We start from the raw sequence: 23,713 nt of genomic DNA, 5'->3' as shown, positions 1-23,713 counted from the left end.
TATGACCATGTATATAATCCAAAAAACACTTATGCATAACAAAGTTAATTCTATCAAATTTGAAGTATTTAGCTAATTATGCTTTGTGAAAGCTGTTTCATAGTGCTGAACTAAGCACCGAAAGTTTAGTGTTTTGCTAATATGACAAGGCAAGCATAATAAACTAATGGTACCCCCAGAGAAAGTTAGGAAAAATAAACTTTAAAATCACTTGACATGAACCGAGAGATAAAAACAAGGCATTGCATTTACTCTATATTTCCATAGTTAAGAATAAAATGAAACTACACTGTCTTTCCATAGACAAGGCATTGCATTTACTGAACCATTGCCAAAACGCCAAAACAATGATATGAAAGACATGACATACTGAACTTATCATTCATACAGTTTGATCATGTAACAGACTGGAACCCATTCCTAATTATCCCTAGTTTCCATTAAGTGAACCAATTCCTGATCATATCGTGATCTCTTGCTCCATCCTTAATTTATTCGAGATCCTTGACATGAGCAATTCTGATGATTCTCCTACACATCAAAGATCAAGTATAGGAACTAATATTCAAATAGAAATCATGCATAATAAGTCAAATAGTACACAGATTGTTTGAAAATTGAAACCAATGTTAAAAAATGGCTTCCTTTGAATTGACATTTTCCGTATGAAAAGTAATAAACAAACATTTTGTAAGACCTATATATTTCTTTCAGTGCACAACATTCCTCAACCATAAATCTAACAATTGTTTACTTCTGCATTCATCAAGGTTGTTCCCAGAAACTTTCTATCTTATGACTAAAGTCGCAAAAAGTTTATGCTACATTAGAAGTTTAAAAGTGGAGTCGGCATCCTTTTTATTGGCTGGCCTGAATTCAGTTTTGAGTTATTTCAGTCAAAATCACCTGCAATGCAGGATGTGGACGGTGCTTCAACTCCTTGAGGATCCTCTTTGATGCCATGGATCAAACCTTAAAATTCAAAAAACTTAAATCCAATCATCAGGCGTCCGCGGATCGAATCGATTGAGTTAGCAGAAGGGCTCACACCGACCTATGAAAGCAGAATGTGTGGAGTTGCATGGTGCGTAGGCTGCCACCGTCTCTTTTCTCTTATATATATTAGTTTACCCGTGCTAATGCTACGGTAAAATACAAAACAAGATAAAATTTATAAAAAACCTGCTTTTCGGTGTTTGTCACACTTACGCCATATCCCAGTTGAATTCTGAGAACTCTCTCGCTAATACAATATCAAGGCAAAATATTGGAAAATATAGATATTCAACTATTGTCATGTTACCATGCTAAAAACACAAATGGGGTCAAAGGAAAATGATCCAAACCTGTGAATCAAGGTCCACTTCAGCACTGGCACCAAATACTGCATCTCCTTCATCCATAGCTCCCATCGAGCGAGACTCTGTATTATTTCCCGAGCGAACAAACATGAACATGTTGGTAGCCCTATGCGGTTTAGTATGGACGCTGGACCACAGATAAACATAGAAAGTTTATTGTTATAGTGAAGGACAATAACCTTTTATCACTTGGACATTTCCAAGAGTATTCGAACGGTCACCTTTGTCATAGCTACAATAAAAAACTGATCCATCAGTGAGACAATTAGCACATGAAAAGTACCAAGGAGTGCTTTAATCAAACATGAAAAGGCAAACCATATATGAGACAAGATATTGCATCTACAAAGATCATACGGCCAAGCAATTAGCTCAGTTCTTCAGCGTAGCTATATTAACTGTGTGAGTTAAGCCATATCTGTATATGAGAGCAATCCCTTACAGAGCTACATCACTGAAAATTTAATGTGGAAAATACAGCAAGGCTAAACAGGTATACAGATCATATACTTACATGATAATGAACCTTAATTTTGTCTTCTTTGTGTGCTTGTAGGGTACATGACACAGGCTTGTACTGAAAGGAAGACGAGCAAGACAAAATCAATGTGTATCATTTCAAAATGTAACAATAGAAAAATCAATGCGTATCCTTTCAAAATGTAACAACAAAAAACTACAGCCTGTTCTCATTGATAAATCAAATATTTGATAATATTGTATTTGCGTAAGAATAAGCAGAACCTGATGATATAATTCTCCAATATCAATCCCTAACTCTCACATCGGACCATAACCAAATCCATTTGTTCCTTGCGCAGCATCCATCTGTTCCTTGCGCAGATGCAGGACGGAAAAGCTGATGCAGGGAAATCCCTTGGAGCAGAAGTATGGAGCATCACATACTACAAATTGAACAACTCTAGGGTTCCACAATCCAAAATCAGAGGTCAGATTGGGACTTACCGTGAGGCTGTGGGCAGGGGATGGAGACCTCGGTGTCACGCGCTCCTAGGAGAAGACCTCGACAGGGCACCAGGTCACGCGGCCATGGAGGAGGGGAGGTTGCGCGAGCGCAGCAGCGCGGCCCCTGGCTCCTTGCAGGCTCACATGCTGGGACTGGCGGAGGAAGACGAAGAGAGGCGGCGGCGCGTGCGGCCTCGGCAGGCGTGGGCGGAGATGGCGGCGCGTGCGGCAACGGCGAGATCCCGGCTAAAGACGCATGTTTGGTTGCACGGGACGAGAGACTATAGTCTCTTTTACCGAAATCAACGCGAGCCTAACCTGCAGGCGCATGCGCGCGGGAGGTCCGCGGGAGGGCGATGGAGGGCAGACACATTAAACATAAGCCGTCGGATTTGGACGAGTAATGAGAGAGAATGACTAAGAGATAATCTGGTGCATCCGTTTTGATGGTGTTATATTTTTTGGGTGTATTTATGGGTGTGGATGTAGCATAGGTCATGACTGTGGAGCAGACATTTGTTGTGTGGCTGTAGATTTATTCTAACTAGTGTATTATAGGATGGGTAGATAATTTCCAACCATATAAGTTGAGTAAACGTTCGATCAAAATCTCATACGGTATTAAACCATACAACGCTTAATGTTACATACCATAGAGTTTTATTTGATTTATTAAATATTATACGGGCCAAGCCCATAATATATCCAACATATATATAGTCAACTATTATATGAGAGCACCTCCAATGACTAGCTTTAGACTAATATTAGGTGTCACGTGGAAGAGAGAGACAAAAAAAACTTTGAGTTGGTGTGAGAAGAGCTAAAGCTCTTTGTGGGTCTCAATGCATAAGACACGTAACTCATGTATCTATCTCTTGGTAGTAGAGATAATATATAAATAAAGAACACATCTTACATGTGGAAAGCATATAAAGATAACATCTAAAAGCTACTCTTAAATTGTAAGATGTTTTGATTTTTTAGATATATTATTTTTATTATGTATCTAAAAACAATGTATATATAAATACATAACAAAAGCTACATAATCAAAATGTTTTGTAATTTAGAACGAAGGGATCAGGATGTAACCGGAACTGCTAGAGGGTGAGTGAGTGATTGTGTTGTTTAATGGACCAGGTAGCAAGTGGTTGGCTAAATGCTCCCTCCTTACTTTGACATTTGATTTTTGGTGCCCTGTCTTGTTGTTTTCCCGACAAAAAGAAGAAATGACATGCGTGGTCGCCGGTGTAGCAGATCACATGGACACGCACATTTCTTGGCTTGCCTTACAGAAGAGAAAGAAACTGTCCCTACTTTACTCACGCAACATTATTTTTCTCGTCCAAGAAAACAAAAGTCGCCACAGCATGTGATGAGAGACAAATCAATCAAAGTGGCTTTCTTTTTGTCTGTCTAGCTGCAAACCCTGCTGTTTTCTAGGACTGGAGAACAGAATCATGCAGCCACATGGTCCTGGCCATTGTCCTCTGGGCTGTGGCCCATCATCCATGCTGCCACGGGGCCACTTGACACTGTTTAGATCAGCTACTTTCTTTTATATAAACTGTAACTGTGGGAAGAAGTCAGCTAGTAGCTTTTTATAAGTTTATTTAGTGGTTAAATAGTTCAGAATAAACTATAAGCTAGAATATAAACTGAACTGTTTGGATCAGCTAGAGTTTTTCTACCAACTGTTTGGATCAGGGTCTTACAAAAGCTATAGAAACCTCAACCCACTCTGGTCACAAGATAGAAACATTTTGGTCCCAAAAAATAGGAAACCATTTACTCCTGTTTTTTTAGAAAAAACACAAATTGTTTAAGACAGCATGTAATTAAACTTTAAAATTACAGATGTCAATTACGTTTAGTTATTTACTTTTAGAACATGTAAGTTATGTGTATAGAGCTATAACAAAAAAATACTTTGAAATAACAGTGATAAAGATATGGATCAATCAATTTTGCAAAAAAAGAAAGAAAGGTGTTAAGTGTTATTACTCTTGTTTAATACTAGATGATACGGCAATAACATCAATCAAGACCATAAAAGATGTTAGGTGTGGTACGTTTTTTTTTTTTTTTTTGAGGGAGAAAGCGAGGGACTGTGCTGCCAAGGATGGGAGTATAAAGTGGGCGGTCAAGTAAACAATGAGGAGGCATTCCTGTGAAAAAGGAGACACGCATGGTCATAATTACCAGAGCCGACCATAGAATAGTATCACTACTAAAGCCTCAACACCCAACTGAAATGAAAAAGGCAAAGTTAAGACCCACGTTCTTTTTCTTTTTGTAATAACTAAAATAATGCTCTCAAAAGATTTAGAGTGCATTTGGAGTCGGTATATATGTTGGTTATTAGCTGCTAGCAAGGTGGAGCCAAGTAATAGCTTTTCATTAGCAGAGCTATTAGTTGAGTCATGGTAGTTAGGCCAGTCTCAGTGAGGATTTCATGGGATGATGAAAGTTGTGTATGATGAAATGAGTTTCATAAGATTGAAACTTTTCTACATTGTTTCTAGCACATAGGAGTCTTGGAAAGAGTGACATAAAAACTCCACTGGGCCTGATCTTAGTAGCACTTGGCTTAGGAAAACGAATTAATTAATCTCTCCGTTCCAAATTACACTTTGACTTTTTTTTTGTACATGTACATCGGATTTGCTATGTATTTAGAAATAAAGTATGTCCAGATATATAGTAAATTTGATGCACAAAAAGAGTAAAAACGACTTATAATTTAAAATAGAGGGGGTAATAGCTTGTTATTCCCTGAATAGTTATCTTAGCTATTCTTTGGATCCTCTATTCCTAATTTTAGCCGTAGCTATGAAGGGTCTTTTAACATTTTATAGTCCTGATTGTGACAATCCTATAATTTATCATATTTCCTATATTTCAGGTGTCTGAATTTTTAGATGATTTTAGACAATCCCCTTATACTATCAATTAGTACAAATAAATTGTCACTTTTGTGATTTGTTATTTGTCTTTGTGTCATAACATATCAAATTTTTGTCTTTGTCTGACTATAGAAATAATTGTTAATTGTTAAATTGTCTGTGTGCCAACACATATCAAATTTTGTTAAGTTTATGATCTGTCTAACGGATTTTTTATTCTCAGAACAAAAAATTGCAAATTGTGTGTACATAAATTGCAACGAACTGAAACTGCAATTTCAGTATAAAATATATGCAATAACCATCGCCTGAAAGAAAAACTAAAATATATGCAATAACCATCGCCTGAAAGAAAAACTAAAATTCAGGCCCTGAAATTTAGCAAATCCCATAATTTATATATGCATAAGTTTTTCTCCCCAGATTTTACAACCCACGACATGTTTTTTAAAGTAAAATCCACCGTATACAAAAAAGAAAAAAAACCTGCTTTCCACCACAATATACAAAACCCTACATTTCACGATGTCAAACCGATGATCCAAATGATAAATCATCATTCACAGCATCGTACCTTCACAATACCACCTAATTAGGAGTAACCACTAACCGGCTAATTAGGCCATTATATTAGGTGGTGGTACGGTCAGCAAAGCTCACCAAGAATGGCATGAGTGAAGGCAGCGAGCAATTGATGCCGCGAGAGGTGGAGCAACCCATGCTTGTCAGTTGTCATCACGCACATTGTATGGAGGACAGGAGGAGGAGGAGGACAATCAAATGAATGAACCCACGAAAAACACCACAACCGGGGTCTGGAAAACACGCAGTACTCCACCAATACTAGCTCCTTATCAAGAGAACGTACCCCTCGCTCTAATCCTAAATATAAACCCCCATAGTTTTACGGAAATTATATAGGAATCGGTTTATTTTTACTACATTTTAAAGGATCCTAGATCTACTAGAACATTGATGATGGCTGTAATATAAATCGCTGAGTAGTAATTTTATATATAAATATAATATTTCAAACACAAAGAACGATTCGCCACTAAAAAAATTATTCTCGCCAAGCTAGATTTGTAGTACTCCTGTAGCAATTATAATTATTAATTAGTTATTAATACATCGGTTGCAGATTATGAGACACAAGGGATATTTGCCATAATAATAAATTAACACGCCATATAAATACACGCAAAATCTAATGCACGACGGTCGTGCTCTGTTGTGACTGTGTGACCCACCACGTCCCCACCCACGCGCCACTGGAGATGAAGAAGAAGACCGCGGCGGCTAGGGTTTCGGCGAGGTTAGTGATCTATTCATCGGCGGGCTTAGAAAGAAGTTTTGGGGGCGTCGAGCGTGACATAGCGGTGGAGCCGGGCGAGATGGCGCGCGGAGGCATCGCGGCGGAGCTCGTGGGTGCCTTGTGGTTAGGGGAGGGTGAGGTCGAGGGGTGGGGGCAGAAGGTGGGTGGTGCGGCCGCCGGTGGTGGAAGGCAGGGGCGAGGACAACGCCGGCGAGGGCGTCGCGGCGGAGCTTTAGGGGTGGACTGGGTCGAGAGGTGGGCAGCGCGGTGAGGCGGCGAGAGCCACTGGTCGCTGCCGGTGGGGAATGGGGACGGAGACGTGCCGAGGAGGAAGACGAGGGCGAGGGTGAGGCGAGTAGGATGATGAAAATGGCGGGGACGCGCGTTTTGCAATCGCGCGACCCATCGCGCCTTATCTTCGTCCATAAAGATAACTAAATAGTGTATATATCTACTCCCTCCATCCTAAAAGACTTGCTATTTTATAGAATAAAAAAAATATTACTTTATAGTGTCTTTAGATAATTATTAAAAAATATTTAAAATAATATTTTGGCTCTTGGACAGGGGCGGATCCAGAACGGGGCTGCGCCCCGGGCTGAGCTGCTGATTCACATTCAAAACAGTCTGATCTTGCTTCCTATGTCTCCTTTTGTCTAATTAAGATCATAGTTTTTAGGCTAAACACCACATATGTTAAAGGGGCTACATATACTCGCCCCGGGCTGCAGCCTGGGCCCTGGATCCGCCCTTGGACACTAGACTGCGTCCATATCAGCATGGGATTACGGCACACATGGCTCCAATCAATTCTTTAGTTCATGGGTTTATTCCTTGATTAGCGTATTGCTCACTCTATCATTTTATTATAATCACCGCCTAAGTAAACACTATAATGGTCCTAGTGCGGCCTCCAAGGACAGGATGATGCACAAGGTAAAAATACCCTAGCGTCGGGTATCATCAGGATCGATAGTCCTGCTCGGAAATTTCTCAATTTTATTGCAAAGGTTAACCCTAGCAGCAGTAGTGACCTGGAAGCAAACCCCTGTAATCAAGGAGACGAATGGGAGCGGGGATCTGGGTTTGCGCATGCGGCTTCTTTCGGCTTCCCTGCAGCTGTTAAATTAAAACGCGTACCAAAAGAACGCACGAGGGCGGCGACGCGTCTATAGATAGCAGCGGAGGTGACGGAGGCAAGGATTTGTGGCGCGAACTAATAAAATAATAAATAAATAAATATAAATGCCTAGATGATAAGCTCTGTTCGCTTGAGCTTATAAACTAGAATCAGCTCTACTTTTTCAGCTATGGAACAATGTTTTTCTCTCACAATAATTTAGCACTACAAATCAGCAGCAGCAGCAATAAGTCCCGACCCGAGCCACATGTAGCCGCAGTAGTAGGTTGCAAACGGCAGTACTAACGAGTAGTTAATCACATAACCTTAGAAACGCAGATAACAGATGGATGCATTACATATGCATTGCGTTTGGTCGTCAATGAAAAAGTTTTGATGATCGGTGCCAAATGGAGCAAGTCATTTTGGTTGGCACTAGAGAATTGCATTGACAATAGCGAGATCTGTGAGCTGTGAATTGACTGTGAAGTGGCGGTTTGTGGTAGCAAAGGTTGGGTTTTTTTTATTGACAGTAACAAGAGGAGTTCTGGAGACCAAACAAACACTCCAAAATTTGCGCCCAATCCAAACCCACCACAATCAAAATCACAGCAGTCAGCGAGCAGCGGCGACATTCCTTGCCCGTCTCTTTTACCCAGGCGGCAGGCGGCAGGCGCCACAGCAGCAGCGCGTCCCTCCCGGCTCGCCCTGACAAATCCGCCGCCGCCACCTCACCTTCCCTGCCATTTGCCCCAGGACTCCAATAGGCACAGGTAGGAGTGGAGCGAAAGGGAATCCTCTCTCCTCTCCCCTCTCCCCTCTCCCCTCCTCTCCTCGGCAACCCCACGCCTCCTCCCGGCGCCCCCCTCTTCAATGCTCTCCCCGTCCCCTCCGCCATGGACGCCGCCGCCGCCACCCACCACGACCACCTCATCGTCACCATCCTCGCCTTCCTTCTCGTCGCCGGCGCGGGGCTCGTACACGGAACCACGCACCCGGCGGACCAGGCGGCGCTGGATGACCTCCGAAAATCCCTAACGAACCCGGACGCGCTGGGATGGCCGGACAACGGGGACGCGTGCGGCCCCCCGGCGTGGCCGCACGTCTCCTGCGACCGCTCCGGCCGCGTCGACAACCTCGACCTCAAGAACGCCGGCCTGGCCGGCACCCTCCCGCCGTCGCTGTCCTCGCTCGCCGCGCTGCGCGGGCTCAGCCTGCAGGGGAACAGCCTCACGGGCGCCCTCCCGTCGTTCCGGGGCATGTCCGCGCTCCAGCGCGCCTTCCTCAACGACAACGACTTCGACGGCATCCCGGGCGACTTCTTCGACGGAGGGCTGGCCGACCTGCTCGACATCTCGCTCAGCAACAACCAGCGCCTCAACAAATCCAGCGGCGGGTGGGCGCTCCCGCCGGCGCTCGCCGACTCCGCGCCGCAGCTGCAGGTGCTGTCCCTCGACAACTGCAGCCTGAGCGGCGGGATCCCGGGCTTCCTCGGCCGACTCACGGGGCTCCAGAACCTCACGCTCTCCTACAACAACCTCTCCGGCCCCGTACCCGCGGCGCTCAACGGCTCCGGCATCGAGAGGCTCTGGCTCAACAACCAGCTCGGAGAGGCCAAGCTGTCCGGCACCCTCGACGTCGTGGTCACCATGACGGGACTCCAGGAGCTCTGGCTCCACGGCAACGACTTCTCCGGGCCCATCCCCGACGCCATCGCCGACTGCAAGGAGCTCTACACCGTCAGGCTCAACAACAACCAGCTCCTCGGCCTCCTGCCTCCTGGCCTCGCCGCGCTCCCCGCGCTCCGGGAGCTCAAGCTCGACAACAACAACCTCCTGGGCCCCGTCCCGGCGCTCAAGGCACCCAATTTCACCTTCTCCGGGAACGAGTTCTGCGCCGCCGACCCCGGGGACGCCTGCGCCCCGGAGGTCATGGCATTGCTCCACTTCCTCGCCGACGTGCAGTACAATACCAGGCTGGTCGGGACCTGGTCCGGGAACGACCCCTGCGCCGGCTGGCTCGGCGTCACCTGCGTCAAGGGCAAAGTCACCATGCTCAACCTGCCGGGGTACGGACTCAACGGCACCATTAGCCAGAGCCTCGGCAACGTCACCACGCTCTCCGACGTCAAGCTCGCTGGGAACCATCTCACCGGTCGAGTGCCGGATAGCCTCACCAAGCTCGCCTCGCTTCAGAAGCTGGACCTGTCCATGAATGACTTGAACGGGCCGCTGCCCGCATTCAGCCCCACCGTGGATGTGAATGTCACCGGTAATCTCAACTTCAACACGACAGCGCCGCCACCAGATGCACAGCCAAACAACTCCCCTCGGGGGTCTCATTCTACGCCTGGCGCAACTGCTGGGGCTGGGGGTAATGATGCAGCAATCCCTGGGAGTGGGAAGAAGACCTCATCAGCTGTGTTGCTGGGCACAACCATTCCAGTCGCGGTGAGCGTGGTCGCCCTGATTTCGGTGGGCGCCGTTTTCTTCTGCAAGAGAAGAGCATCAGTGCCGCCACAGGCAGCCTCTGTCGTCGTGCATCCCCGTAATAGCTCTGATCCAGATAACCTGGCCAAGATCGTCGTGGCCACCAACGACGGCAGCAGCGGCACGTCTCAAGGCAACACGTATAGCGGGAGCAGCAGCCTGACTGGCGATGTCCACATGATCGAAGCCGGGAATTTCGTGATTGCAGTGCAGGTCCTCCGTGGTGCCACCAGGAACTTTGCCCAGGACAATGTGCTTGGGCGTGGGGGATTTGGGGTCGTTTACAAAGGGGAGCTGCATGACGGCACCATGATTGCAGTGAAGAGGATGGAGGCTGTGGCGGTCAGCAACAAGGCTTTGGACGAGTTCCAGGCCGAGATTGCCGTCCTGACCAAGGTCCGGCACCGCAATCTGGTGTCGATACTGGGATACGCGATCGAAGGGAACGAGAGGCTGCTGGTTTATGAGTACATGCCCAATGGGGCTCTGAGCAAGCACCTGTTCCACTGGAAGCAGTTTGAGCTGGAGCCTCTCTCGTGGAAGAAGCGGCTCAACATCGCCTTGGATGTTGCTCGTGGGATGGAATATCTGCACAACCTGGGCCATCACCGCTTCATACATAGGGATCTCAAGTCAGCAAACATTCTCCTTGGCGATGACTTCCGGGCAAAGGTGGCGGACTTTGGGCTCATGAAAGATGCGCCGGATGGGGACTACTCTGTAGCGACTAGACTTGCTGGAACATTTGGGTACTTGGCTCCTGAGTATGCAGGTAAAATTAATTTCTATAATTTGCTCATCACTTTTGTTTTGACCATTAAATTCATATTACTATCGTGACTCAGATATCAGGAAATTATAGTAGGTTTGAATAGTCATCCTGCTATATTACGTAGTTAGTATGAGTTTGTGACCAATATGTTTTGCCCTATTTGAGTAGCCGCCTTAGATGGACTAGATTAACGACAGGGAATAGAAATTGATTTCATAGTTATCTTGGAACTTTTGATAAACTAGCCTTTCAAAATGTCATGTGAGCTGTGACGGCTCACAGTTGGGTTGCGATCTACTCCCTGAGACGAGACTAGTTTTTATGAATGTGTAGTGATCAAGACTAGTTTAAAATCCGTCCAATATTGTCATCATCTGTTTAATATGGCCAAAGATTGCAACTGTTTGATGCAAAAGGTGGTTACTGTTTTCTTATGAATCCGTAGTAATAAGTAATCAAGATGTATGGCTGATGATATTGTGATCCTGCTGCTGCAGTGACAGGGAAAATCTCAACGAAGGCAGATGTCTTCAGCTTCGGGGTAGTGCTGCTGGAGCTGATAACAGGGACGACGGCCATCGACGACAGTCGCGTGGGCGAGGGCGAGGAGACCCGTCACCTGGCGTACTGGTTCAGCCAGATCCGGAAGGACGAGGAACAGCTCCGTGCGGCCATCGACCCGACCCTGGACGTGAGCGACGACGAGACGTTCGAGAGTGTGGGCGTGATCGCGGAGCTCGCGGGGCACTGCACGGCCCGGGAGCCGTCGCAGCGGCCGGACATGGGGCACGCGGTGAACGTGCTGGTGCCCATGGTGGAGAAGTGGAAGCCCGTGAAGGACGAGGTCGAGGACTACCTGGGCATCGACCTGCACCTGCCGCTGCTGCAGATGGTGAAGAGCTGGCAGGACGCGGAGGCGAGCATGACGGACGGTGGCAGCATCCTGAGCCTCGAGGACAGCAAGGGCAGCATCCCCGCTCGCCCTGCCGGGTTCGCTGAGTCCTTCACCTCGGCCGACGGCCGGTGAAGAAGAAGACAGAGCGTCGTCTTCTTGGTATCGCATCGCATCTACCGGGAGGGATGCATTCATGCATCCATGGGATAATAAGCAGCACATGTCTCTCACTCTCTCTTGTCTCCTCTTGCCTGTTTTCGCACAGTGCTGGAATTCGTTGTTGCTGTAGGTAGAAAAGAAAGAGCGCATCGTCGTCCATGTGATGTGCTCGTGCTTCTTCAGTTCTTCTCCTGCTCTGCTTTGTAGATAGATGATGATATGTTTTGCATTGGTGGTAGGCATCTCTTGCTTCTTCAGTTCTTTGTGTTACTCCAGTCAGTCTTGAGACTCAACCAAGTCTCTGGCTTTTCCGGTCAAGACATGTGTAGTGGACTGTAATGCTCCCTCAGTTTCAGTTTCCTCCTGAACTGTACTGTATGTACTGTACCCGGAGAAATTTTTTGCAAATGGATGGATGGGCATCTCTTTTCCTGTCCCGTGCTCATGCTCATGCTCCTGCAAGGGGACAGCAGTATTATATCATGATATCATGGCCTCACTCACTTGGACATGGAGTGTCCGTCAGTGCAGGTGCAAGTGCAGGTGGAGCGAGGGAGCAATGAATCCAGTGCCGTTGGTCCAGGCTTGCATTTGGCACCTTCCAAAAGGCCTCCACTGGACGCATCATGCCAACATAGTCATCCATCATGTCCCAAAGTGCATGCATGAAAACGAATCATGCATGGCAATGGCATACACAGTCACACACATGTACAGTTCAGTGTTAGTGTTGCTTTTCTTGAACACTGCTGGGCCCTAGAGGTAAGGTAATAACAACAATGACCTTGAAGATGAGATGAGTTGTGTGCCCAAGTGGTGTCACTGGACAAGTTGCTAGCAGCTACCAGTAGCGGAGCATGTTCGCTTGTTGGTTTCAGCCAGCCAACAGTGTTTTCCTCTCACAATAAACCAGCACCAGCCAGCCCAGAAACCAACTAGCGAACAGGCCGAGTGTCTTGTTAGCTTTATATAAGCCAGTGGAACCTGGCTGTTGTGAGGGGAAGAGGGATGGGATGGAGTGAAGCAGAGCAGCTGCAGCTGCACTCGGCTTGCAGCAATACTGACAAGGGATCAGGCTCTGGAGCCTGGAGGTATGGTGTAGTAGTACACTAGTACTATCTGTTTACATACCACGAAGATGGCACGTACTGTATTGGGGTGCATGACCTGCGGCCTGTTTGTTTTGGGCTTATTTGATTTATAAGCCATAGCTAAAAGTACTGTTGACTGGTTTGATGTGAGAGAAAAATACTGTTCGTTAGCTGATAAGCCATGACTTATACGTCAAATACGACCGAACGAACCTGTCCACCCCCACGGTATGGTCGTGATCGACCTGGTATGCCGGGACTGGTGGGACATCACGACTGGTCCGCGGGACTCCGGGGCTGGGCTGATGGCGCATATACACTAATCGCTTCCCCTTTTGCATTATATATAATGCAAAAGGGGAGCGCGCCCATGCCAATATGCCATGTGAGGAGACGAGAGAAGAGATCAGCACAGCTCCCTGCAGGTTCCGATCGGCAGTGCACACAGTGACACAGGCCATGGCGAATGACGAGTCCTTGTTGAGCCAGTGGATCCACGTTGGCAGTGCCCTACTACGCCAGCTCACCCCTCTGAACCGAACCTCATTGACGAATGGAATGTCCTGCTCCGTCCTCGCATTGGCTTCTCATCCTCCCCATGTGCTTCCCCATGGCGATACTGCCAATGCATTGGCGCCTCTCGCGTGTCTTGCCCCACCCAAAACCACCTCCATCTGCACTTGTCTTTCAACGAGACCACCACTTGTAGCGCTTGTTTTTCTTCTAGCGACCCGGGAAACATCAAACCTTTCTTTCTTTTTTTGATGCTGTGCTTTTGTACAGGTGCGTTACAGGAATCAGTTCCTTGCCACTTCTACCTGCTGCAGTATGTGCCTCCCTAACCAGTAACCACATCTCCTATTCCTCCAAAGCCATTAAGCCAAAGACGACAATTTCTCTTCCTTGTCCTCCCACAACAAATGCCAGACACTGATATCTGCCGTAACCAATGCCAAACGTGCGTCGTTTTTCTGACAATCCCCACATAACTTGAGATTGCTGTACAACAGTATCTCTAGCTATGGTACTAATCCAGTAGTCCAACACTGTCCTCCTTAAGCATTCAGTTACTGGCAGGGCAGATACACTGCGCAGCATGTTCCAAATTGGCAGAAACTTGATTGCGACCCAATTATGCGACGGGGAAGATGTAGTGGTAATTGCAGTCACTGTTTACGCGACTTATTGTATGGGGCTAAGAGGATGAGGATCCAATGCTGGCATAATAATTGACTGAAATAGAGGCCACACACTATCCAATTCTAGCACAACTCCATCTCAATGGCTCCATTGCGTCGTGTCAGATTATTGGGGTTCACATACAACAGGGTAGCTCCAAATAAAAAAGAAATATACGCAAATCTGTCAAATCTATGATGAAGCGGTTGGATCTGACTGTAGGTAGGGGGCAAAGTGTTTCAATGCTTCCTCATATACAGGTCTCTTAAATTCAACTGCCTGTTCAAATGGAAATATATTAGATATTTCAAAGGGATCAGGGGCAAAAAGGGCAGGCAGGAAAATGGCCCACCTTTTCAATAACTTCCTGAGGAGTCATCCATGTCCATTCACCGAACTCTGGCTTCTCAGACCCATCACCATTAAGGTTAATCTCATCATCATTTCCAGTAAGTCTAAATAAAAACCTGCACCACATTTCCACAAGTTAAATACCGGAATATCTCCTATGGTGGCAAGCTTGTTAAATTACTTTGAAATTGAGTTCTGTTTAGCATCATAAGACATGTATAAAATATGAACCAAGTACAGTGTGAGCCGAATGAGGATACAGTACAGCCCACCTACGCTGTCTCCAAGTATTAAGCCCAAAGTTATCATTCAGTCACACTATCTCCTAGTCCTGAGCCCAAAGTGATCTTTCGGTCACACTGTCTGCTAGTCCTGAGCCCAATATATTACAACAGTTGTGAGCTGAATAGTTGTCAGTGTAAGCGGGCCGTACTAGATCCATGGACAAGCACAGCTTGTGAATGATGTCTCTCTACTGGTAACTGGGCTGCACTACATCATCTCCAGGAAAAGGTGGGCCGCACTAGATACATGGAAAGCAGAGCCTGTGATGTCTCTACTGAAATCCAACTGAAGCATATTTTTATGCCCATCCCAAATAAGATCAAACAAGACCCAAACAAGAGTTTGGAAAACCACAACATACCAAGTTACTGAGTTACTGACTATAACTAATGGTGAACATAATTGGCTAGTATCTACTGCGAGAAGCATTTGATGGAAATTAACTACCTATTAGGTGGAAACATGGAAAGTGCTTTAAAAGTGCTACTTAGAACATATGAAAAGTTCTTCAAAAACTACCATACATGTAGATGAAGCGATGTAGGCAAGCATACAGAGCTATCAAAACCCTGATATGGTCTCTGAGGTTCAGAGCACACAAGTATAACACAATAGCATTTCAGAATTACAACCACTTTATCCAAGAAACAGAAAAAAAAAGTGTCAATCCAACACAAGGACATAATAGTGATCTTAAGTCATAAAATAAATGTGGTTTTGACTTTCAATAGCACAACAGTAGAACACTATGGATTCAGTAAGCATCGAAAAGTATGAACAACAATTGCTGTTAAGAGATCGGAATAACTACATTGCATTAAAAAATCATTACAAAAAATCCTACAAAGGGATGGAGCAATGAAATCTTGGATCAGCAGAAATATGGCCCATAGAATGGGGTGGGTAAGTGGAACCAACTAACCAAGCCTAGCTATTTATCACTCAGTTTTACGGAAAATAAGAATAATCACCAATTTTGTACATAAAATCCCTAGTTATTTGGCACCCAAAGTTCTGAACCAACTAAAATTTTGGCCCAAGTACTGCCACTGCTACCCAATTCATCTACAAAAAATCTTTCCACCGGCCTTCTGCGTCTGAAGCTCATGGGATAACACTTCGATGCTATTGCAGTTGCGCTTGTGCACACATATATTTGACTGCACACTTGTGTAAAAAATGGGCAGAGACAAAAACAAGTGCATTCAGGCACATGGTTAATTAATAGGTGCAAGTTGCAATGTATCTAAGCATCAAGTTTAGTGTAGAAGAATTGTTTCAAATATGAGATGAGTTCTAAGAAAATTAGATGTCACAAGTATGTTACAAACATCCACGGTACACACAATATTTCATAGTAATCATAGTACTCCTATATAATCATAGTACACCATGGTATATTTCACGTGGGCTAGCTAACACCTTAACCCGTGACACACAATATTTCATAGTAATCATAGTACTCCTATATAATCATAGTACACCATGGTATATTTCACGTGGGCTAGCTAACACCTTAACCCGTGTTCTAGAAAAGCACTTATACGCCAGAAGGGCAGCGGGGTGCGGCCTAGGGTCCAATCAGGGGCTGTTTGGATGGCAGCGTAGGAAAGCTGCCTGAGCCAGGCATCACTCCCAGGCGTTCGATTTTGAGCGCCTGGGGTCGGATGTGCATGCCTAGCCGGCGCTCCCAGGCCAGGGCTGCATCCAAACATGCCCAAGTGTCATAAGTCCAGGCATCCACCATTAAGAACAGTAGCATGAACTGGCATCTGAGGTAACTTGAGATTGGCATCTTATATAAATGTGTATTTCTATGGCAAGACAGACTAATAATGAGCGGTACGGTGAAGTATTCTGCCTGCTAACTGCTATGCTATGTGAAACCTGGAAGACTTTCACTTGGACTTGTTCAGAATATTAAAAATTACTATTAGGATGTTGCGTTCATCTACTATTTGGTAGCAAGTAGATATACATGTCTGTCATCTAGGATTATTCTTGCATGTTGAAGTTCCAGCCCGACAAGGGAACAAAATGAAACAAGGTTATTTCATAGAATTCTCAGCTGAAGAAATTTAGCAAGCTTACCATTTTTGAGCTTGGCCTTTCCAATCGGTTCCCCACCTAGCATTCAGTTTGTCTCTCACATCCGGTGGAAAATCATATGTTAACCAGTTAGGAGCCTACACAGATGCATGAATGCACTCAGCTATCACTGACAAAGAGGTAAAATTATCTTAACCACCATCAGGCTATGAAGACAAAGGTATAGGAGGTTTGTACATAAGGCGCTAATCCGGCGCTAATCCATCACTGTATGATATAGTCGGCACTAGGCAATTTTCCAATTAATCACGTGAGGGAATCAGGTGGAAAGGCAAACTGACCTCAGCCACGATCTCCGCGGATGTGACACCGGTTTCTTCTCTCAATTCCCTGAAGGCAGCCGCCCTTGGTTCTTCCCCTGCATCTATACCACCCTGTGGGCAGATTATGAGTAGTTTAGGATTCCCGTTTAGGGATTCTATGACTTAGGCTATGTTTAAATTAGCGGGTTAATAGCTACAGTGGATCTCCGAAATCACCTGAGGCATCTGCCACGCGCTAGGAATGTCGAGCCTAGAAGCCAAGAAAATCTGGAGAGAAAAAAAGGAGAATCGCTCCATTAACAGAAACGAACCCCGACGATACAATACAATACCCAGCGCAGGCGCGGCGGAGAGGAGCAGGATCGGGCTCGAGGGAGGGAGGGAGGGGGCGCGCTTGCCTTGGTGAGGGATGGGTCGGCGAGGCAGATGCCGACGTTGGTGCGGTAGCCCTGGGGCGGCGCGTCCATGGATGCGACGGCGACGAACGGGAGCGGCGGCGGCGCGTAGGTCGAGCAGGAGGCGGAGCGCGGCGGCCAGCGGGCGGTTCGGAGGAGGCGGAGCGCGGAGGAGGGCGCGGGGCGGCTGTGGTGGACGAGGACGAGGGGCAAAGGCTTTACAGCGAGGCAGCGTGCGGCCGCGGCGGCCACCACCACCATCTCGCTCTCGCACTCTCGCTCCGGTCCTTTCCTTTCCTGGACGATTCCATGGATAATGGATGACAGGCGGGCCCGTTATTGACATATGGCAGGCTTCCATTTCGGCCTATTGGATCAGACAAATTATCCGGCTCATTCGAATCGGCCCGTCCCTACAAAACTGTCTGTTCTGCTTTTTTTTTACTAGCAAACGTCCCTACGGCGGACAGGAAAAAAAAAAGAGAGAAAGGGAGAGAGGAAGAAGAAAGCGGCAGGGGCAAGAATGTCATTTCACTGTAGCTCTCTCTTCTCAACCGGCTGCAACCGATCCACGGTGTCCCGTGGCCTAATTTCACCGAACCAGAGTGTCTTTTAGCAAAATGCTCCAAAGTGGGTGGCAGCCAGCAAAGAACCATCACTTTGAATGTCCAACAAACAATTGTCCCAAAAAAAGTCTAAAAGTGCAGGGCTAAGGCTAAAATTTTACCGTGGGATCCAAACATGACCATAGAAAATGTAGTCCATGGCTGATACCTATCCAGTGTCATAAGCATTGATATCTTTTCTGTACCTCACTCCAAACGTTGAAATGTGCATCTAACATCCATGTTGTAGACGGTGCCGGCCTGCAAGGGTGCATGGGGTGCGATGGCCTAGGGCCCACGGGAGGGGGGGCAGCCCAGGACCCCACGTATACAGGTCCTCAGTATCGCAGACCCTTTAGCCTTTAGGTATACTATGCGTAACGCGTCTACGCGAACGCTCGTCCGACGCCCAGGACCCTACGTGAACGGCTGAATGCCCACGTCGCTGAAGGGTGAATGCGAATCGTCGTCCGTGATCCGTCTCGCCGACACCGCTCGTGCGGCACAAGCGCTGCAGCTCCCGTCTGGTTGTCCCGTGGTTGTCTGGTACAACGCTGCCGGGTAGGCCGTAGGCGGGTATGGGACGCAGATGACGACAAGGCGATGATCTAGGTATTTTTTCCTTGATTGTTTTTAATCTAAATTAATTACTTCAGACTTCTAGTACTCGGTACTCATATAGTCGTGATTTTCTTCTACTTTAGATGCTAGAAACTTAGAATGTTACCTAAGAAATATTTGTCGGGGTCTTAGAAAAGAAAACGGAAAAGAGTAGAAGATCAGTTTATTGAATCTCAAAAAGGTGCTATACATAAATTTTTTCAGCTTCAAGCAGTGTTGTGCCTAATGATAATCCTGTAGATGCACTTGATGAAGCGACCTGATTTCCGCGAAGGGAAATCCACAGAGTCGAAGTGTAATAAGACCGTTGTAGATCATATTACCCAAATTTCAGTCGAATATCACATCCATACAACGATAATATCAGAGTACAAATAGTGCGGAATTACATAAATTATTACATCGCCGCATTGGCGGAATCAAAAAGTAACATTCATTCAGAACAGCTTGAAGATAAGATCGCCAAACTCGAGCGTAGGAACAAATCCCTCAACCGTCAAACTCCTCGGAGCTATACTCCTCAGCAGAACCTGTGTGCCAAAATTTATCAGTACGATTTGTACTGACCACTCCCACCCTATAAGCATTGCTTTGTGGAAATTGGATGCATGTTGGATATAATCAAAAGAAACCTATAAGGCTGGAGTTTTCTATGCAATAGCATATCAAGTATATAGTAATAGTTGGTCAAGTTTTAACACCATTCCCACACCCATTCCACCCCATTCCCACTCCAGAGCCAGGTTTCGATCCTAGGATCGGTATACCACCATCTTCACACCATCACCATACCATCGCTCAGTCGACATGCCAACTCCCTCTCGACACTGTCTCAAGGCCCGTAGCCCCTGGCTACGACCGACACTCTCTCACGGCGGAAGAAGAGAAGGACTCATCTCGCTATCTAGTTTAAGCGAAACCCAAGAAAGGTCCATAGCCGACTATTCGGCACATGTATCGATCGATCAACCATACTCTCTGCAGAGGTTTTACATAACCACAAGATCCGCCTTCCTCGCTGACCGTTGTCAACTGGGCTGATACTGGCCGCTTGCTAGCCTAGGATAATACCACCCTACCATTCAGCCCTGGTACACCCCAAGTCTAGTCGGGGGCGGCTGAAACTGTGAGTCATGAGCCGAGTCCACAAGGTCTCCATGAAGTCTCAGAAGGGTGTGGGGGAAATCCTCCGTGCCCCGTACCTCCTTACACTGTCCGCTATCAATCTAGCAGTAGTGGCAATATCCTACCAAGTAGTATGGCCGTCCCGCACCATATAGGGTGAGTGGTACGTAAGGCTTCCCGGTGAATCTGAGTACTAGTAAGTCCTTAGGGATGACCAAGCCAGAATGTCTTTACTAGGGTTTCCATTTACCGTGCCACCACAGCACCTCCACCCTGGGCTCCTCCCATCACAGGTTCACACCCAGAGCCACCTCATATACCATTTACCCACCATAGGTATCCATTTTCCAGGGGTGCCTAGGTAGCACCCTACGGCAAGACTTGCCTCAGGCTCGTCGCATGTTCCAACTTGGTCGACACAATCCTTACCCTCCACGCACCCAAGTCACACACGCAACACTCTTCCCAAAGTCCAGATAACGCCAGTTTTCACCACGCATCAATATGGTAGAAATAATAAGCAATGAAATATAGTAGCAAGCGTGTGACTTAGCCTAACAGCAGGGTGAGTAGGGGTAAGGTTGCGTCAAGGTCAAGGCCATTAAGTAAGCATACTACCATGCAAGTCCTATCATAGTATGATTATAACAGTAAAGTAAAGCAATAACAGTTCTATATTAGCCATGCATAATAGGTGCTACGAGATTGGGTGGGATGTGGCACCTTCAGTGTAGTTGTCTCTGTACTCCTCACGGTACTCACGATCCTCGTCCGTTCGGTTCTCCTCCGAGTCTGCATACGTTCGAATTATAGTCGCGTTAGCGACGTCTATAGAATAGCACAAAGAAGCAATAAAAATTCAAAAGAGACAAATGCACTCAGACATGGGTTCATTCCGTAGAGCTCGATTTTAGATGAATTTTGGTCCTGGTCTTGTATTTTTCTGAGTTCGTATGAATTAGTTATGAATTTCCAAAGTTTCAATCATTTCTAAAAATGAAAAAAGGCTGAATTAATATCGTGCTGACACGTGTCACGCTCCTGTTGGTTCGCGTGGCACGCTGGCATCAGCATGATGTCAGCATGACGTCATCGTCTCGGTTTTGGTACTAACAGGTGGGGTTCTGCTGACGTCATCATGACGCCATATACGTCATCAGCTACTGATAGGTGGGACCAGGGCTCTTGGGTCACTGACATGTGGGTCCGGTCAAAGTAACGTCAAGTCACCGGGCGAGTCAACGGCCAACGGGTCACAGTCACTGACAGGTGGGACCCGCATGGCGGTGTCGCTGACATGTGGCCCCGGTCAACGGTCATCGTTGACTGGTCTATGGTCAATACAGGCTGGGCCTCGACTGGGCTGGTTGGGCCTAGATTTGGGCTGGGCTTTGGTCCGCCACGGGGCACGCGCTGGTGCGGCCACGTCGTCTTGCTAGGCCACTAACGGGCCGTGGTCCACGGGCGTAGGTGAGGCGCGGTTCATGGTGAACCCGTCTGCGTTGGTCCATAGACCGTAGAGCTAGTCTATGAAGGACTTGGTCCACTTACTCCTTCCCAGGGTTCGGTTCACATGCACGATGTGGTCGTGGTCAGAGCTTGGCGGAGCTGCTCAGGATGTGGTCGACGTGGTCGTGGTCGGAGCTGCTCGGCGAAGCTGCTCAGGATGTGGTCGACGTGGTCGGGGTCGACATGGTCATGGTCGGAGCTGCTCGGCGAAGCTGCTCGGGATGTGGTCGACGTGGTCGTGGTCGACATGGTCATGGTCGACGAGGGGAAAATCCCCTGCTCTTCCCCGACGGGGCTCCCGCCGGCGGTGAGGTCACCGGCGAGCCCCCGCGACGGCGCTAGCGTCCAATTAGGGTAGGCAATAGCTTCCCCATGCCTTGGCGAGTGTAGTGGTGGGGTCAAGGTGGCGGCTGGGGCTTCCTAGGGTCCCGGCCATGGTGAACGGTGGCGTGGGTCCGTCGGCTTGCATGGACAGGGCTATGGTGGTAGCGAGAATCCAGTTGGAGGACCGTGTGAGCTCCATGGTGCTTCTGCGGCCATGGTGGGCATGTTGAAGGAGCTCCTGGTGCTCCTAGTGGCTCTGGCCACGGTGGTGGGGGCAAAACAGAGGCGGTGGTGCTCCGACGAGGTGCGGTGCGGCAACGCAGGGTTCCGGTGGCTTCTTCCTCGGTAAGGTGAGTGCGGTGTGGCTCTCGTCATGGTGAGGCCAATCGGTGTGTCAACGTCACCTTCACCGCGACATAGAAGACGCGGTGGTCTCACCATGGTTGTGCTCTCGGCCAGGGTGAGCGTGCCCGTGCATGTGCGCTCCTGCTCCAATGTACTACGTCATGGCTGGGATCCTCCTTTTGGCTGATGGCAGCACGCACGGTGCGTCCTGGGTCTCAGCAAGCGTGGCCATGGCGGTCTCCCTAGCTAACCAGTTGGGCTAGGCCGGAGCTCGAAGCTTCAGCAAGGTTTCAATCCTGGCGGTGCACGTTCCATTTGGCTGGGGAGGTGGTCTCAGCAAGATGGCTCACCGCAGGGTTCATGGCGATAGGATGGCGGTGCAGTGGCGAGGCGAGGCCATGATGAGGTGATGCAGTGCTGTGCCGAGTGGCTACGTCGCTGTAGCTGATCGGGGCGACGCTCCTAGCTCCGGCGAGGTCCTCCCCGCAGTGGCTTCCTTCTCCTCCTTACCTTTTCTCTCCTCCCTCTCTCTTGGCTTGATGCTATGTGGTGCTGTGCCACCAGCGGTGGTGGCAAATGGGCTAAGGGTTAGGGCTCATGGACGTTGGCTTTTATAGCCGAGCTCCAAGGGCTCCAATGGCGGATGGCGATCGGGCGGTGGTGATGCGTGCGGCGCTTCTGATGGCTCGCGTGCGGTAGCGTAGGCGCAGCGCAAGGGGAAACAGGGTCATGCGATGTGCATGACCCTGGGCCCGCACCTACTCCGCGGTCGGCTCCCGGTCGTGTGGGGAGAACGCGTGGGCGAGGGGAAGAAGACGCTACTATGCTGACAAGCGGTGTCGGGTCATCAGGCGCTTGGCGCGTTGTGGCTGCGTGCGGCACGTGATGGTTGACGAGTGGGCCCGGCTCGTCAGTGGCTGTGCGCGTGTGGGCGGTGATGCCAGGCCGGCTTCGTGGGCTACGCGCGTGGAAGGGCAGGCGAGGCTCGGCTGAGCTGCTAGGCCGGTCGAGGCAGGCTGGGCTGAGCTGCTACCTCCCTCTTTTCTTTTCCTTAATTTATCCTTTGAGTTGAGTATTAATTGTTTGAAGGTTTATTAATTATTAAAGGAGTTAGCAACGAAAATCCAAATCACATGTTACAATAATAATTATGCATGCAAGGTTTTACATGATGGGGATTTAAACACTCACATATGACATGGGTCATGATATGGTTATGAAATTGACTACTTCGGTTATACTTACATGCAATACCTAGGGTTGGCTCCTACACATGGCACTCAACATTACATGGGGTTAAAACAAAAATTTTGTAGTTGGGATTTTTGGTGAGTGGATTTCTGGGTTGTTACAGTCCTATCCCCTTAACAGAATCTTGTCCCCGAGATTAAAGCGTAACGTACTCTTCGAAGAGGTAAGGGTATCGTAGCCGGAGGTCAGACTCTTTCTCTCATGTTGCCTCTCTCACAGTGTGATTGCTCCATTGGATCTTCCACATAGGAATAGTTTTGCTTTGGGTCTCTTT

The 23,713-nt window shown here is 47.6% G+C and overlaps 2 protein-coding genes and 1 long non-coding RNA gene across 9 annotated transcripts; 1 reads left to right on the top strand and 2 right to left on the bottom strand.

Annotated features, from left to right (window-relative positions):
• Positions 1 to 235: 235 nt before the first annotated feature.
• Positions 236 to 2,618, bottom strand: LOC136494330 (uncharacterized). Of its 7 annotated transcripts, XR_010768566.1 has the most exons (7): positions 2,106 to 2,618; positions 1,876 to 1,938; positions 1,541 to 1,593; positions 1,347 to 1,423; positions 1,055 to 1,142; positions 907 to 972; positions 236 to 531 (listed from the first exon to the last, which is right to left on the bottom strand). It is a non-coding gene; the product is annotated as an uncharacterized lncRNA (long non-coding RNA). The 7 variants fall into 7 exon arrangements; XR_010768563.1 differs by having other exon boundaries at positions 907 to 988; positions 1,055 to 1,423; XR_010768562.1 differs by having other exon boundaries at positions 1,055 to 1,423.
• Positions 2,619 to 8,430: 5,812 nt separating this feature from the next.
• Positions 8,431 to 12,489, top strand: LOC136492783 (receptor protein kinase TMK1-like). Its single transcript, XM_066488802.1, has 2 exons — positions 8,431 to 10,932; positions 11,430 to 12,489. Exons 1-2 carry the CDS (start codon positions 8,568 to 8,570, stop codon positions 11,957 to 11,959), a joined length of 2,895 nt encoding a protein of 964 aa, XP_066344899.1. The 5' UTR covers positions 8,431 to 8,567; the 3' UTR covers positions 11,960 to 12,489.
• Positions 12,490 to 14,337: 1,848 nt separating this feature from the next.
• LOC136492784 (nudix hydrolase 26, chloroplastic-like) lies at positions 14,338 to 17,962 on the bottom strand. Its single transcript, XM_066488803.1, has 6 exons — positions 17,663 to 17,962; positions 17,481 to 17,531; positions 17,283 to 17,375; positions 16,984 to 17,078; positions 14,609 to 14,723; positions 14,338 to 14,535 (listed from the first exon to the last, which is right to left on the bottom strand). Exons 1-6 carry the CDS (start codon positions 17,918 to 17,920, stop codon positions 14,449 to 14,451), a joined length of 699 nt encoding a protein of 232 aa, XP_066344900.1. The 5' UTR covers positions 17,921 to 17,962; the 3' UTR covers positions 14,338 to 14,448.
• Between the last annotated feature and the right edge of the window lie 5,751 nt (positions 17,963 to 23,713).

The sequence above is a fragment of the Miscanthus floridulus genome, chromosome 11 (genome assembly GCF_019320115.1).
Source record: "Miscanthus floridulus cultivar M001 chromosome 11, ASM1932011v1, whole genome shotgun sequence".
NCBI classification, from domain to species: domain Eukaryota; kingdom Viridiplantae; phylum Streptophyta; class Magnoliopsida; order Poales; family Poaceae; genus Miscanthus; species Miscanthus floridulus.
Note: the sequence above shows the minus strand (reverse complement) of the source record. Positions and strands in the feature narration are given on the sequence as shown.

What these genes read in the sequence shown, in the direction of transcription:
- LOC136492784 (XM_066488803.1), bottom strand. Translation starts at nt 17,920, where the DNA reads ATGGTGGTGGTGGCCGCCGCGGCCGCACGCTGCCTCGCTGTAAAGCCT. An exon ending in CCGACCCATCCCTCACCAAG is followed by an intron (nt 17,532 to 17,662) that starts GCAAGCGCGCCC and finishes TTTTCTCTCCAG; the next exon opens with ATTTTCTTGGCTTCTAGGCT. An exon ending in CTCAGGAAGTTATTGAAAAG is followed by an intron (nt 14,536 to 14,608) that starts GTGGGCCATTTT and finishes CCATTTGAACAG; the next exon opens with GCAGTTGAATTTAAGAGACC.
- LOC136492783 (XM_066488802.1), top strand. Translation starts at nt 8,568, where the DNA reads ATGGACGCCGCCGCCGCCACCCACCACGACCACCTCATCGTCACCATC. An exon ending in CTTGGCTCCTGAGTATGCAG is followed by an intron (nt 10,933 to 11,429) that starts GTAAAATTAATT and finishes CTGCTGCTGCAG; the next exon opens with TGACAGGGAAAATCTCAACG.